The 17298-nt window shown below is 41.0% G+C and overlaps 1 protein-coding gene across 5 annotated transcripts in view; it reads left to right on the forward strand.

Annotated features, from left to right (window-relative positions):
- The first annotated feature begins 573 nt into the window (after positions 1 to 573).
- Positions 574 to 17298, forward strand: part of RBM25 (RNA binding motif protein 25) — a 33732-nt gene continuing 17007 nt past the window's right edge. The window contains exons 1-7 of one of the 5 annotated variants that reach the window (XM_083398426.1): positions 574 to 754; positions 7725 to 7843; positions 8093 to 8142; positions 8766 to 8936; positions 11017 to 11074; positions 11709 to 11869; positions 16036 to 16218. In XM_083398426.1, coding sequence (XP_083254552.1) covers positions 7738 to 7843; positions 8093 to 8142; positions 8766 to 8936; positions 11017 to 11074; positions 11709 to 11869; positions 16036 to 16218 — 729 coding nt within the window. In that variant the 5' untranslated portion in view covers positions 574 to 754; positions 7725 to 7737. Of the gene's footprint in view, positions 855 to 7724; positions 7844 to 8092; positions 8143 to 8765; positions 8937 to 11016; positions 11075 to 11708; positions 11870 to 16035; positions 16219 to 17298 lie in introns of all 5 variants that reach the window. The other 4 variants (XM_083398427.1, XM_083398429.1, XM_083398428.1 and 1 more) reach the window with 4 other exon arrangements.

The raw sequence follows: 17298 nt of genomic DNA on the forward strand, positions 1-17298 counted from the left end.
TTCAGGGTTCCTGAATGTTTATCGTGGCTGTGCGTGTCTAGGAAGCCATTTCGCAAACGAAGAGAGCCCCAATAGCCTCGCTTGAAGCGCTGGCGTATGCTTATGTATGAAGGGGTCGATGAGAACGAAGACGCTCTACAATGTTGGTTTTCCATGGTAAGAATCCAAAGAAGCTCAGATGTGACCGGGAAATGGCGGCTCGCCGCAAAACATTATGCGGTAGTGTTGACTGCCCACAGCAAAGATGGCGACAGAGCCGTCAAGCCGCTCGCCGCCCTCTTTGCAGGTAATTGACGCGATGCACCACAGACTTCATTCCTTCTGACGCTCTTCTTCTGTGAGCCAAAGGAGGCCGCTACTCCTAGGAAACATTGCAGCAGGGGCAGAGGTTCGCACTTTTCTCTAACTCAGCTTTAACCCTCGGCGATTTTTCTCCATGAGAAAACTAGTTAGTTACAACTCTACCCTCTGAGAGACGGGCGGACAGGCCGTCGGGAAGAGCTGAGGTGATTCCTAGAGGTTTCTGTTTCCTTTCGTACGGGGGGGCGCTCTAGCGCCTCTCTCTATGGTCGGCCGCGCGCGCGCTGCAGCCCGGTCTTCTGACGAAAGGCGCTAAGGGGCGGCCCCTCACGTGACCAGCGGCGTAACGCGACGGCGCCTGTGGCTCATTGCGGTGCGTTCGCGGCCTAGTTGCCTTTGCCGGGTTTAGAGGCGTCGCGAGGGAAAGGCCTCGTTTCCTCCGGCAGCGCTTGCGGTGAGAGGCGGGTGACGTCCGGGCCGCTGCCGCTAATCCTCCTCAAGGAACGGGGAGGGGGCGAGGACATGACGGGCCTCGCCGGCATGGGGCACCTGCGGTACTGGGCGCCACTCTAGCAGGGGGCGGGAGCGGGTCGAGTGGGTTGGGGGGGGTCCGCTCTTGGTTTCCGCGGGGGAGGGGGAATGGCGGAGTCCGCGACCTACAGGCCACGAGGGGGGGGAGCTGGGCGGCGGGATCGGGTCCTCTTTCGCGGGGAGGGGGTTGTTTGGAGGTTCCCCCCTTTCTTAGCGGATGGGCGGAGGGAAAGGATGGGGGGCGCTAGTGGGCGAGAGCTTCTTAGGAAGGGAGGGCCACACTCTCAACCGCCCTGCGACTTAGCCCGTTTAGAACGAAGCCTTATAGTTGTGTTCCTGGAAGCCCCCTGCGTGTTTTGTACACGGGCCTGATTCACGACGTGCGTGTTCAGAGCTTGACGAGCACCAAGCTTTGACTCGTACGTGTGAATGGGGCCATCGCAGATCACGCACCGTAGGCAGAATTGTCAGCTTGTTAAAGCGCAGTGTTCTTGAAAGGTTTCACTCGTGCAAAATAAGCTTCTATATGGCAGTGCGTTGGCAAATGGGTAATTTTATTCCAAAATGTTGAGCAGCAAGCTGAACTTCGCTATCTTTCAAGTTCAGCGTGTAAAAATAATAATAATCCTGCAGCTTCTATACTTGAACATGCAGATAATCTCATAGAGGTACCTGCAACATGCCCACATAATGGGGTTGGGATCAATCATTCATAACTGGGTTTTAAGTAGCAGGTTATTGTTCCTTTATTGCAGGCAAGGCTGTGGAATGTAACGGTAATGAAATCTACAAAGCTTCAGTGGAGGTTTTCCATTATGTGTGTGAGAAATGTGTTTTAAGTCTTAATAACATTTACCTGAAATAAAACCCCAATGGAACTTGGTATGAATTAGACTTGCAGCAGAAATAATGCTGGGAGAGCTGGCATATTGATCATAGCTCAGTGGTAGAGCATCAACTTTGCATGCAGAGGGTCTCAGATTCAGTTCCAAGCATCTTCAGGTAAGGCTGGGGGAGACTCTTGTCTGAAATCCTGGAGAGACACTGCCATTCAGCCTAGGTATTGCTGAACTAGAAGGCCGTGTGGTCTGACTGCTTTTTATCTCTAAATATCTCCAAATTGACACTGAACATTTCAGATCTTTTTATGCAATTCCAAAATCATAGTCCTCTGGCTCTGTTTCCGGTGACTCTTAAACTAGTTGTCTACTTGTGTTTAGGCAACATTTTGATAAAATGTTAAGAAAAATGCTAACTATTGCATCTATAATCTCTTGTTTTTTAAACCAAGATGCCACCAGTTAATCCAAACTTGCAATCTCTGGTGCAGACTGATTACTGATATTTGTTCAAGCATAAAATTATCTATAGCAGGATGAAGAGGAGTGCCTTAAAACAATTAATACAATGTAAATAGCATAATTTTAGGTGTATCAAAACAAACTTCTATATAGTCTTGGCATTTTTTTTCTTTTCTAAGCATAATAGTATTGCAAATACCGTAATTTTCCATGTATAACATGCCCCCTTGTATAGCACGCCCCTATTTTTCGGGATTCCAATTTCGGAAAATGGCCCAAAGTTGTTGAACTTTTTTGGGGGGAATGCAGTAAATCACTAACCCAGCGATTGCATTAACAATCTCATCAGCTACAGGAGGCTGCCCGATCGCCAACAGCGGAAGTAAATAGCAAGCACAATTGCCTCTGTGGCAGCCAATCCCCAGCAGCCCTTGACACAGCAACCAATCACACACCCATTTCCCACAGCCAATACAAAGAACCCCTTGCCGCAGCCACCAATCACACTACAAATCTGCAGCTTGTGGCTGCAACCAATCACCTGTCACCCCTACCCACTACCTATGTATAAGACGCCCCCAGTTTTAAACTTTTTTTAGTAAAAAAAAAAACCCTAGTCTTATACACAGAAAAGTACGGTATTTTGTTGGTCATCTATTTTTATTTATAGATATATATAAATAATATAAAAATTATATAATTTTATATAAATATATATATTTTCTATACCACCATACATTTCAAGGTGATATATATACATGTTAAACATGAAATATCATTTTTTTAAAATACAGATTAACATTAAGATGACTTGATAAGCAAAAATTAAACAGCTGCAAAGACCTGTTGGTATTTATAGGATTGCTTGGTGTATGACTATGTCCCTCTTAATTTAAACTTTATTAAAACTATTTCAGCAGATGAGAAATGGAAAATATTCTGGGATCATATAACATGACCAGGAACTTTTTCTCTTTCATGCATCTAAAAGCCTGACTTTGTCCAAGATTTTTACTATCTGACCCCCCCCCCCCAAAAAAAAACAACAACTTTGAATTCTATGGAATTCATCCTTTAATTCCTTATTTTTTCTCTTTTTACATACTGAACAGCCTCATCATAAAAGCTGGATTCATTAAAATGCCATATTTGCAAGACAGTGCTACACATGTCTTCTCAGAAGTAGTTTTTCATGGAATTTACTCTCAACAAAGTGCAAATGGAAATTCAGTCCTAATCTCATCTTTATTACACACACATGTATCTCACCTCTCAGGATACACATGCTTCCGAGCTAGCTTATAAGTAACATTAATCTATGTTAAAAAAGTAAAGCAACACATGGTAAGAAGTAGCAACATACAAAACCATTGGGATTCTTTTCACAGGACATATGGTGGTAGATCGCCCTCTGGGAAGTGAGGGAAAACTCTACTGGAGCAGGTTCTGATGTAGTCTTTGCCTGCATTCCCACACTTGATCTTAGCCAAAAGGCCGAGAAGCGATGTCTTTGCCTGCATTCCCATCTCTCCTGGAATCCTTCCCAAAGGACAGTTGATGGCTCTGATGTGATTTTCACCTGCATCCCTCTCTCCTGGAATCCTCCTGAGCTCTGTTTATTGTCTAGCTGTCTTGCCAGTATCCAGAGTTCAACATGGCAGAAATAGGTTTTAATTTATTCCTTTATTTCTTGGCATTTATTCAATACACAAATCTTTTAGTTTTTTGGGGTTTTTTTACATTTATATGTATGACAATGGCAGAACTCTTTATTTTAAGGCAGCTTTCTAGGAATAAGCACTTTTCTCCATCCATGCCAAGGTTTTTGGCCAAGTTTTGTCAGTCATTCAGTCTTTCCAGGTTTATCTCTTTATTGCTAACTTGTTTATATATGGCTATAACTGGTTTGAACTTCTGCGACTCCTGCCTGCTAACCTTCCTTCCAGCAATAAAATTAGAATGCTCCTCTTGTAATCTTCAGACCTAACACTTCTGTAATTTCATTCGTGACTTGCTTTCACATGTTCCCCATTGTTTTCTACATAGGATGTGGATTTCCTGAGCAGGGGGAATTAATTAGAAAATGTAATGCTACCCTAAACTGTTTGACTATGGCATGCATGTAATGAGAGGTTAAAAAGTATACCATGTCAATTTTTCATGCTGTATAAATATTTCTTTAGAATGTACTTGGTGTGATTTAAGTGTTACATTTTATATTTTAATTATGGGTGTTTATAGTTGTACAGTAGTTGATTTGTTTACTTGCAAACCCTTTATAAATTTGTTTTGGCATTAAGCAATATACAAAAGTTGGGTCTTCGATCAGTTTCACCTACTACACCAGCTAACGCCATATCTGGATTGGAATATTCTGGCCACCATAGTCCATGCATTGGTAACTGGATTACTGTAATGAGCTGCATGTGGGCCCATCCTTTCCGGCAGCTCTAGCTAGTGCAGAATGCACGGCTAGATTGCTAATGGGGACAGATGGCCAATAGCATATAACCCCTCTGCTGAAACACCTGCACTGGTTGCACATATCCTCCCAGGCCAGATTCAGAAGCTCAGTTGGCTTTAACTAGAAGTCAGGCGTTTGGTGTTTCATTCACTTCATACATTCACAGTCAAACAGGCAATGAGGTGGTGGACTTGCGCATGTAAGTGGTGAGCTTGGTGACTGAGCATGGACTTTATCCAAAAAATTAAATCAATACTGTATGTACGGGAGTGGGCAGGAGGCAGGTGTTCTAAATATGTCAGTGATATATCCATTGTATGATTGCCAATCCTGCCTTTTAAAAATAGGATTTTAATTATTTATTGGTTAATTTATCCTTTGGAACAAAGAGTAGCAGTAATAATATTTTTAGTAATCTTCTAAATGTTTACTCATAATTGGTAGAAGATTGATTCATGGAACAGCATCTAATACCCCCCAAATATTTAGGTTTTCCACGCCAGACAGATGAAGAGTGTTTTTCTCCTTTACATTTTTGGGGCTTCCATCCCTTTGTTTTTCTATTACTGTACTGCCCAAGATTCTCTCTGTTCCTTTATCTCTCCGTCTTTCAACTTGTTTTCTTTATTTCCCATGCCTGCGTTCCTGCCTTGTGCTATAATCTTATTTATTGACCAGCCATTCCATTTCTGCACATGAATCCACACTCCTTTCCACCTTCAGATGCTCCTTGGACCAACTACTTCTGTCTTCCCTAGGTCACTATAAAGTCAACCCTTCTGTATCCCTTTGATATCAGTTAACCTTTCGCTTGCACTATTCTTACTGCTGCTTGGTTAAATTATCATTCATGTTGTAATGTAGAAGATGCCTTATATTGACCACTTTCAGACATCACATTAAACTTTGGTATATCACGAGAATAAGCCTAAGCGAGTCTGGAGCTTGTGTACCGCAGAGAGGACTTTAGACAGTTTTGATTTCATTTTTTATTAACTGCAGCTTGAGGTGACATACCAATCTGACAAACTCTAGTTAATCTTAACTACCTGTGGTTGGAAAGTAATTTATTTGAATAAATCATAGTTAAGATTAACAGTAGTTTTTCAGGTTCAGGCAACACAGACTGTTATTACAAAAATTTAGTGACTATTTCAGAGGATTTAGGGAAACCCAAGGCTCACGTAGACTCATTCTCATTATGATAAAGGATTGTTTCTTGTGTCATCCAGATGCAGCAACTGTTTGTTCATCTTGTCCTATATTGTTCAGTCTAACTGGTAAAAGCTTTCTGGTACTTAAGAGTCTTTCCCAGCCTGAAATCTTTTCATTACGGATGCCAACAACTGGACCTGAAACCCGCATGCAAAGGGTGCTCCACTACTGAGCTTAGCCTGAGGTCATATGGTTAGAGCAAGCCTTCATGCTTTTTATTGTTGAGCTTTAGGTTATTTTTGGTCTGGTGCACCCATATTTCATTTACTTGGAAGTAAGTACTGATTTCAACGGGACTTGCTTTCAGGTAAACATGTATAGAATTGAACAAATAAAAGCATTAAGTGCCTTGTCTAATATTTACTTTGTTTTATAAATTTATATGCCACCTCTTTAAAATTTTATTTTATTTATTGTAGTAATAATAAAATAACACAAGCAAGCAGTAAATACCAAGATGATACAACATCAAATCTAAAAACAGGGCAGCAGCAGACAAAAACAATCCAAGCAAAAATTCCAGCTCTACAGTGGTGCCCCGCAAGATGAATGCCTCGCAAGACGGAAAACCCGCTAGACGAAAGGGTTTTCCGTTTTTCAATGCGCTTCGCAGGACGAATTACTCTATGGGCTTGCTTTGCAAGACGAAAATGTCTTGCGATTCTTGCGATTTTTTTTCGCTCCCCACCCCCTTTTTCTAAGGCACTAAGCTGCTAATAGCCTTTTAGCAGCTAATCCGCTAATCCCTTAAGCCTTTAATAGCCGCTAATAGCCGCTAATAGCGCTAATCCGCTAATATGGTTGCTTCGCAAGACAAAAAAACCGCTAGACGAAGAGACTCGCGGAACGGATTCTTCTTGTGAGGCATCACTGTACAAGCAACCTCAAAAACAGTAGGTTATATCCAGTGGATGCTGTTGTCCAAGCACAAGGGCTTTTGATCCAGCAGGAGCAATCCTCCTGAGTCAAAGCCATACTAACACTTCATATAAAACACCAGTACCAGAATTGTACTTGGAAGCACATGGGAATCTAGTGAGCCTGCTTAAAAATTTGTGTCATATGGTTCACATGAGAGCCAGTGTGGTAGTGGTTAAGAGCGGTAGTCTTGTAATCTGGGGAACCGGGTTCGCGTCTCCGCTCCTCCACATGCAGCTGCTGGGTGACCTTGGGCCAGTCACACTTCTCCAAAGTCTCTCAGCCCCACTCACCTCACAAAGTGTTTGTTGTGGGGGAGGAAGGAAAAGGAGAATGTTAGCTGCTTTGAGACTCCTTAAAGGGAGTGAAAGGCGGGATATCAAATCCAAACTCTTCTTCTTCTTCCTAACTGATGCTTTCCCCATGGGAGAACTATTTTCTCATTGGAGATGCATCTTATCACTGACATTGCTGACTTTTTGTAGATTGGTGAAGACACTTCTCTTTGACTAGGACTTTGTGGGGGGCTTGAGGATTAGCCACCCAGCATTGAATATAATGGGGAATTCTGGCTTAATACAAGCCAGAGTCATCACATCAAAGCTGGTGTGCAATGAAGGGAGCAGCAAGGAAGGAATATTCAGCTCAGCTGCAATTCTTATCCAGACCGGGCCTTTGTGGCTATTAGGATCAGCTGTGTTCCCGACTGAGCCTTTTATCTCCACAAAACTTGCTAGCCCTACCTACATAGGGGGGGTAGTTTGTGTAGCAACAACCTGAGGTGAGAACCATGCTCAATGGGCTTTCTCTGTAGGTGTTTCACAGTTAGCTATCTCATATCTGATAACTTGGAGCAAGATGTGCTTAGGCAGCTAGAGTTAGGCTAGAGCTCCTGTTTTCTACCTGGTTTTAAGCATCTTTCTCATTTAGGGGTAGAGTAGAAACACATGTAAACAAGCACTGATTTGAAGCTAATAAGTTCATTCTTTTTCTAGGTTATTGCTAAAAATGTCTTTTCCGCCTCACTTGAATCGCCCTCCTATGGGTATCCCAACACTTCCGCCTGGAATTCCACCTCCACAATTTCCAGGTTTTCCTCCACCTGTACCTCCTGGTAAGTTTTCTATCAGAAGCTTGTCTGATAAACCTCATTCTTCTATATTGGTCAGCAATATCTTAACATTTTAGGTTGGTGTTTAGTTTTTCTTTGTGACATGTGAACAAAATAATCCTGCAGCTTCTATACTTCCTGAGAGTACTTAACAGTTCTGTTCCGCCTATTTAATACCGGATTTGAAAAAATATATATCGGTTTTTGGTAGCTCTTTCTCAGAGACTATTAATGCAACCTCTTATTTCACAGGGACACCGATGATTCCTGTGCCAATGGGTATTATGGCTCCTGCACCAACTGTAAGTATCGCATAAGCCACTGTTAACTGTAAATATCTTTTTAATTTAAATGATAACTTTATAAAAAAGCATTAAAATAAATAACAATAAAGACACAATTAGCAGCATCAAATATTAAAACACAGCATAGTTGCGTTCATCTTCTCCCTACTGTATATGTAACACTGTACTGATCCCATATCATAGTTAGCAAATTGGGAACCATTCCCATGAACACATGACCCACTCTCCTCCAAAACAAAGTCCTACCTCCTTTCGCTTTTTGGCTTTAACCATGTTTAATCATTGGATCTGCACTGACACTAACTATGGTTGGGGTGAATTTGAAAAGAATGCGCATGAAAAATTGCAAGGCTGTAACAGTGTAACACATTTAAATACAAGGTTCCTGACTTATATGTTATTTCCTGTGTGCTTTTATTTATAAAGCACGTGTATTGCAATTTGTGAAGTAGAATCGACTCAAAGGAACTGTATGAAATTTCCTTTGCAGGCTAATCTGTTCAGGCAGAAATAATTAATGCTAAGTTCCTGCTTGGTACCTTAGGAACAGTGCTTTTTAAACTTCCTAATTGTTGCAGTGGGGAAAAAATCACAAGAGGTATTTGTTCCTCATTTTTCAGGTTCTGGTCCCAACTACCGTGTCAATGGTTGGAAAACATATGGGAGTTAGAAAGGAACATCCAGGTCTAAAGAACAAGGAAAATGATGAAAACAGCGGTCCCACTACTACTGTTTTCGTAGGCAACATATCTGAAAAGGCTTCAGACATGCTTATACGACAGCTTCTTGCCGTAAGTGGAATTGCCTTTTAGAAAGCAACCTTGCATTGTGTTGATTAGAGATTTTAGTGTTGCTTAATTTTTCATTGATTTCATTGACTTTTTGTATTCTTTAAAATGTTAGCTAAATTCTTTCATGTTAAGTGTTCCATGTGCATGCAGGGCTTTTTAGCTCACCTCTTCCCCATACCTCTGGAAAATCCACCCTCAAGATCAGGGCCATCCAGACCATATCTCATGACACATGAGGGGCTGCCCTACAAAGATAAATAATCTACCCCCAATAGACATGCAAAAAAATTCCTGCATTGCAGGGGGTTGGACTAATGACCCTCATGGTCCCTTCCAACTCTACAGTTTGATGATGATGGTGGTGGTGATGGTGATGATGATGATATTTATACTTCACCCATCTGGCTGGGTTTCCCCAGCCACTGTGGGCTGCTTACAGCATATAAAAAATTGTTGAAACATCAGACATTTAAAATTTCCCAATACAGGGCTGCCTGAATCTATGAAATGCTAGATTATTGCTACATATTATTTCAGACCTGAAGCTAAGTACAAATTTACTAACTTACCAATCTGTTTGCATTGTGTTAAGATAGTCAGTGGTGGGTTGATGTAGTTTAGGCTGTTACCAAACTAAACTCTTGGAGTAGCTCTTTTCATGGAAAATAAGGCTAGGTTATGCCTTCACTAGCAGTATGTCAAAGGTAACACAAGCTGGGAGAGGTACAGTTGCTCTCAGGTCCTTCTTGAAGATTTCCCATAGGCAGCTGGTTCACCACTGTGAGAACAGGATCCTGGACTAGATGGGTCAATGGCCTGATCCAGGATGGCTGGCCTTATGTTCTTTAGTGGAGAACACTAAAACATATACATTAAATCAGAAACTGAAATAGCAAATACAGTCCATAAAAATAATAACAATAAAAATCAAATATGAGCTACAAATGAATTTTAAAATTAAAACCAGATTCCTATCTAGTGGGTTACAATGGCACAATAAAAAAACTTAAATCAGATTGGATTTGAAGGGCAAATATCCAGGAAAGAATAGGTTTTCATTGTGTAAAGTTTAAAAGATATTTCTGTCTAGGAAAAAAGTTCCATAGCTGGGGCACCACTACTGAAAAGGCCATATCTAATTGCTATGCCTCAGATAATAGGAGCAGATGTAACAGGGCCTTATTGCAAAGACTTCAGTCAAGGAAATGAGTATTTGGAAGGAGATGGCAGACCTTCAACTCACCAGGGTTGTAGATTAGGGTTTTAAACATGGCAGCCTTTAGAATCATAGAATTGTAGAGTTGGAAGGGACCCTAAGGATCATCTAGTCTAACCCTCTGCAATGCAGGAATATGCAGCTGTCCCATACAGGGTTCGAACCTGCAACCTTGGTGTTATCAGCACCATGACCTAACCAACCAAGTGATCATAAATTATCATGATTAGTAGGGTTTTAAGAAATTATAAGCGAGATCCAATTCTGGCAACCCATTTGCAGAATGAGACTTTGATTTTGATTTTCCCCTTTCCAGCCACATACAAACCCCAGAATTTGCTCTGGTGTGTCGCCTAATTCTCCAGATTTTGGTAGTGCAAGTCCCAATGTACGATCGTGCTTTATAAGATGCAACCCTATCAGTATATAGAAGTACAGTTCTTAATTCATATTTCATTTTAAACCAGGTTGTTTTTAAAGAGACACTTTATAAATAGGGAAGTGGTAACTTGAAATTTTGTTTAGTATTTTAAAAAATCTGGTTATTTTTCCTCTTTTTAAAAATAATCAAACCCACTGAGAGATAATAGAGGATATGTTTTAAGACAAACTTTTATGTACAAGGAGTAAGGAGCTGTCTGTGGAGGTGGTAGAAGAGGTTAAATGATGATTAGCAAGGTTGTGATAATAAAATACTAGACACCACCACAATTATTAGGTGTGCTAATTTCTTTTAGGATGTCTTCTCAACTGACACAAAATTCGTTGAGAACTTTCAAGAGTGAGAGAAGTTTTCTGAGTAGCAAAAAAATAAAATAAAAAAAAATCAATTGCCTCAATAAACATGTTAAAAATATTTTACAGAAGTGTGGCTTGGTTTTGAGTTGGAAGAGAGTTCAAGGAGCATCTGGAAAACTTCAAGGTATATATACTTTTTTCCTTTTCTTTCCCCTCTAATAGCTATGAGGATATACGTAAGCTTGGTTAAATTTCTGAAGTGCCCACGCTTCAGTAGCAAGGGCTTTATTTTTCCTGTGAGCTATTCTGTGAGTCAATAAGTGTATCGGCTGGAACACAAGTTGTGCCTTCCACTGCAGATCAGTAGTGATCTGGGCACTTGATCTGGCACTGCTTGCTGCCCAACTGTACTGTACCAACATAGCACTGAGAATTAATGTTGCCATGCTAACCAGCTTCCCCTACTACTGAAGAGTGGATTGTAACTTTATGCAGCCAGTTAAATGTTGCAGCAACCTAGTATTTTTGAAAAACGAGTAACTGACCATAATGGGATTTCAGATGAAAGGCAGCATCACAGGATGGGTGTAGCCTTCACCCTCTGAATTGCAGTTGCTTGGGTTTATGGGATTGGGCTGAAGATTTTTTAAGGCATTTAAAAATGTGTTTTAACTGAGGTCCTGCCATATATTTGGTGTAATCATAAAACAAATAGTTGACATTAAAGGCAATTGTGGGTGTGGGTGTGGGTGTTGCTCTCATGTGCATATATAATTTTTTAAATTTGCTTTTATAAATCTCAATTATTCATCCCCTAGCCTTTGGGTTCTGCGAGTATAAAGAACCAGAATCCACACTACGTGCGCTCAGGCTACTACACGATCTCCAAATTGGAGAAAAGAAACTACTTGTGAAAGTTGATGCCAAGACGAAGGCTCAGCTAGATGAATGGAAAGCGAAGAAAAGGGCTTCCAATGGGGTATGTTGTGTGTAACTATGCTAAACTGGGACAGGAAACAATTGAATTACAAATAACTTGGATTGGCATTAAGTGCTCTTAGTTCTTTTACCTGATTTGCTTATTCTCTGTTGCAATTTAACCTGCTATGCTGACTTTATTACACCTTTTCTGCAGATGACTGTTGCACTGTTCTTTTGTTTAATTTTCATGATCAGAATTTGAGTGTAAACTTCAAATCCCCAACAAACTGCACTTTCTGCTTGAGAAACTGGATTATAAAACTTTGGCTGACAGAAGGTTAAGGGATGAGCAGCTGCAGGCTCTCAGATCAAACCCAACCATTTTCAGGAGGAAACCAGATGCCCTGCTCTCTGCTAGACTTGCTGATCCAGAGTAGAGTCTGCCAACTCCAAAATAAAAAAAATCTGATTCCAGCTGGGTATGACCAGCATGAAAAGCTTTGCTTAACATGCAAAGTTGTACATGTGCTTGCATGTCCTCTGCCAACAAGCACTGTGCCCATATACGTTCTCAGGCCACCATAGTTCAACCTAACCATTTAAGTGATAGCTTCATAACAAGCACAAGCAGGTGAACCTAGCCACAAACTGCATGTCAAATCACATTTGTAAATACCCTCACAATTAAGTACAGTGGTACCTTGGGTTAAGTACTTAATTTGTTCCGGAGGTCCGTACTTAACCTGAAACTGTTCTTAACCTGAAGCACCACTTTAGCTAATGGGGCCTCCCACTGCCGCCGCGCCGCTGGAGCCCGATTTCTGTACTTATCCTGAAGCAAAGTTCTTAACCTGAAGCACTATTTCTGGGTTAGCGGAGTGTGTAACCTGAAGCGTGTGTAACCTGAAGTGTATGTAACCCGAGGTACCACTGTATTTGGAAGAGAAAATAGTAAGATTGGAGGAAGTAAGGCATATAATAGTCCCAAGAACAGTCAGCCCCTGACTAAGATGCAAAACATAAGGAAATCAATCTAGAAAGTGAGTCATTTCACACAGGTGCACTATTATCAAAAATTTCAAATAAGCTCACAAGTTGCAAGTTCTTGAATTTTTTTACAGACTTGCCTATCAACACATGAATTCACAAATCACTTAAAAAAATGTATCTAATAATAAGCTGTCTGCTAATAATACAGTGTTAAAGGGCCTAAACCACTGAGCCTCTTGGGCTTTCCGATCGGAAGGTTGGCAGTTTGGATCCATGCAAGAAAGTAGATGCTAGTGCAAGTAGATAAGTACTGTGGTAGTAGGAAGGTAAACAGCGTTTCCATGCGCTCTGGTTTCCGTCACGGTGTTCTGTTGTGCCAGAAGCGGTTTAGTCATGCTGGCCACATGACCCAGAAAGCTGTCTGTGGACAAATGCTGGCTCCCTTGGCCTGAAGCAAGATGAGCGCCGCACCCCGTAGTTGTCTTTCACTGGACTTAACCGTTATGGGGTCATTTACCTTTACCTTACCTAATAATACAGCTTTTCTGGAATGATAATGTTAGAGAAAAACACAAAATATTTAGAATTTTTTATCTTGATTTAAGTCTATGGCCAAGGCTCAGCCAAAGAAGATGTGAAATATAGTGCATTTTCTTACTTGTAGTACCTTAAGCAATCTTGCATAGCTTACATTGTTGCTGTACTCTAGCAGCTTCAGCAGGCTCCTAGTTAGGAGTACATGCCTCACCATTCAGTATAATTTGTCCTTGGGACAAGGAAGGGATAAATAAAGACCAGAGCAAAACACAGCCAATCCGCTCACTGAAACACCTTAAAAAGTGTTTTAATGCATTATTAACTTTTTGCTACGTTTGTGTGATAAAGTAGTTAAAAGCTTTTAATGAGTTAAATTTAGTTACCCATGTGCCATAGAAAGGGGTTCAGGGTTTACCCTTTTGATACACAGCCTGTGAAGTAGGAGTATTTTAGTACAGTGCTACCTCGTGTTATGTACCGTGCCCCTTATGAATGCTGCGGGTTATGCGCTCCGCTAACCCGGAAGTAGATGCCCCTTGTTGCAACCTTTGCCCCAGGATGCGAGTGGAAGTCGTGCTCTGGTGGTGCGGCAGCAGCAGGAGGCGCCAGTAGCGAAAGCGCGCCTCATGTTAAGAGTGGTTTCCTGTTACAAACAGACCTCCGGAACGGATTAAGTACGTAACACAAGGTACCACTGTATTTATTTCACATGAGCAGGCAAGAAAGCTCTCCATAAATTCCTGCTGTCTTAAAATATGGAGAAACTAAATAAGGCAGATATCTGGCTCTACTTAACTTCCATCCCTGACTAATACTGTTACCCCCTTAATTTCTTTTACTACCACCTAAGTGGCACTACCTATTAGGTCATTTCAGGCTGTTCCTCCTTGACATTGCAGCTTCTGCACCAGCTGAAATCCCCTCCTGCCCCTACTTCTTAGCTACTGCTTCTCCATAAGCCTGTCTCTTTCCTATTCACTCTTTATCCACTTGGCATTTGACTGGACATCCATCTCTTATTCTCAGGTGAGATTCCCATCCCCTCTTTTTAAGGCAAGAATTTATTATTTAAGTTTAATACAAGTGTATGAAAAGGGGGGGACATGATAGGACATTGCCTGTTTTTTTCCACTGCCCCTCAGTAGCAGCAGCAGTGACAAATGTTTGATGGGATGGAAGATAAAAAAATAAATGTAATATGCACATTCTTTTTCTGTATTTAGGTTTTCCTTGCAGCCAGGCTGTAGGCTGAGAATGGCCTGGAGCAAGTTGAAGCCACTTGGCCTCAGGTCATTCATACTTCCATGTGCAGATGAGAATTTATCTATTTACTATTTGTAAGGAGGAAAGTGGGGATTTTCATTTCTTACTGTATTTGATTCTGTGATTTATTTATTTTTAGATTGAATTGTTGTCAGCCCCTTTGAGCCTTCTGAGAGGCAAGCTATAAGCCTTTAAATATATACTCATTAAAGTTTTGTAGGCAACTGTGTATATATTAATGTTTTTATTAATAGTTTAAGGTCTATGTTACATTCATCTTTCATGGAAAATTGAAATTCAGCAATTCTAGGTGGGAGTGAGAGTCTACAGATATGTATGTTAAAGCATTTTACACACATGTATTGTCATTGTGCAATATGACCACTTACATGCAAAAGTCTGTTTTATACTGCAGACAAACTTTGTGTATACGTTTGGTAATGTGTGACCCAAAGGGTAGGTTGGTACGTTGTTGCCTTGTATGTGTTCTCCGCTTTGTTGAACAGCATTCTTAATCCTGCGGAACAGAATATTTCTATAACTGCTGACATAGCGTATTAATTTGAAACCTGCACTGTATTATGTTGTACTTGCTGCATAAAAATATCACATGAATCCACACTAAATTATTTTTATTTCTTCAGAGAGCGCACACATTGTAGTGTAGCATTCTCTTTAAAGTTTGTGCCAGGCTTCAACAAATTCATTTGCCCTCTGTCATGTGTGATGAGCGGCAAGCATTATTCTCAGCTTGAAAGGTACATCTGAGCAGTAGAATGGTGGTTCCTGCCACCGCCCCAGCTTCAAAATTGGGAGGAAGGCGGTATGGCAGAGGAGCCAAAAGAGACTTAGCTATAAAGGATTGGCAGGCACGGGAAGTGTTGGCTCTTGCTACCTAAATGCATCTTATGCACCTTTGTGCAGCACCCAAGAGTGCACGCTTCTCTCTTCGCCCAGGAGTTATTGGGTACCACTTCCCAGAAATGCACAGGGGACCTTCAGCAAGTGCCAAGCACTTCTCAGCTGGTCTTTTCTGAAGGCAGTGCTGTGTGTGTGGCCACTCGGCAGCTTTGTCAGCTGGTTGGTTTTGTACAAAACAAAACAAGCAGTGCTTTAGTCATTAATTTAGCTTTGTCTTCCAACAATGAAAATAAGTGGTAGAGTGCTAGGAAGGCCTTTTGTCTTGAGAAAATGATGGGGATATATGTGAACTTTCTGGGTTTGCCAATTGAAAAATTCTGTGTATCACTCTTGGGCAAGGTATTGATATATCATCCAAAACTGGTTGAAGTGCATATTATTACAATGGTTTCATAATTTTTCACCTGGCACTATACATGTAATAGACCTATCTAGTTCATATGAAGTAAACATTTTGGATGCCGTTCTGCTATGTCCCATATGCTTGACTTCAAGATTTGTGTTATTCTTTAGAACACCAGGCCAGAAACTACAACTGAGGATGACGAAGCCCTCGATGAAGAAGCAAAGAGAAGAGACCAGCTAATTAAAGGGGCCATTGAAGTGTTAATACGGGAATATTCCAGCGAGCTCAATGCCCCCTCCCAAGAGTCTGACTCTCATCCCAGGAAGAAGAAAAAAGAAAAGAAGGAGGATGTATGTGTTTTGATTTTGGACACAAACAGATTTACTTCATCTCCCTACATAAGGGCCAAACCCTGTGCCAATACATTAGCTCAAAGCATCTGATGAGAACACAAATCAACAAACCTTGATGTTAGCAGAAGTTTTCATGTTTCATACTGAAATTAAATCAGTTCTAGATGCCAAACCCTGTGGATGTTGTAGGTCTGTGAACACAAAGGTCACAAATGCCTAGACTTCTTGGAGCTACAGGTTTGAATCTTAGCAGGTTTGATTCAGCCTTTCATCCCTTCTAAAATACATGTATTGAAGTAATTGCAAAATGTTTTTTTGAGATGGGGAGATGATTTTAAGACCCTAAAAGAGATTCTGCCTGTAATGTTTGACATCTTAAATGCCCTAAGTCACTGGGTCATAGAGGTTTGCACTGGTGTTATAGCCACAACTCCGCTGATTGGCAGCCCTTCTTCACTGTCCTGATTTAATTATGTTTGTGCACATAGCTAAGAAGCTCTTTCTTATCCTTGAGGGATGAAAGCCATGATGTTACAAAATGGTTTGTTAATATTTGGCTGTTGGGCCAGCTGACGTCCATACTTTTTCAGTGTAACCTTTGACCCAAAATGCTATAATCCCCCTTCTGTGGATAACCCTGCTAATGATTACACTAATTTTTGCTTTCCTCTGGGGGGAAAGGGTACAGCTTAGTAGTAATTATGCCAGCCTTGAAAATGCGTCATTATTGTTTCAATGATGGGCTCTTAATACCTGCCACTCATAGCAAGAGATGGGGGTGAATTTTGGTTTCTGTCTGCAGCCTTTCTTACTAAGCTTAACTTTCTCCCTTATGTTGTGCTGATAGCAAGCAATAAGATAGCTTGGGCTGCTGGTAAAGTGTATGAAAAGGCAGTGCAAGAAATAATGCTTCTCACTCAGGGAGTGAGTGCACCTCCCACTGTTCTTTAGCCTCCACTTAACTTAATCTTGCACTGATTTTTTTGCATTCTGCACTTATTTATAGGCAAGCCATGTCTCTCTCTTTAAAAGTTATTATCCATGCTATGGATTGTGTTATGTATATAATCAAGAATA

The sequence above is a fragment of the Podarcis tiliguerta genome (genome assembly GCF_965153285.1).
Source record: "Podarcis tiliguerta genome assembly, chromosome: 1".
Classification (NCBI taxonomy): domain Eukaryota; kingdom Metazoa; phylum Chordata; class Lepidosauria; order Squamata; family Lacertidae; genus Podarcis; species Podarcis tiliguerta.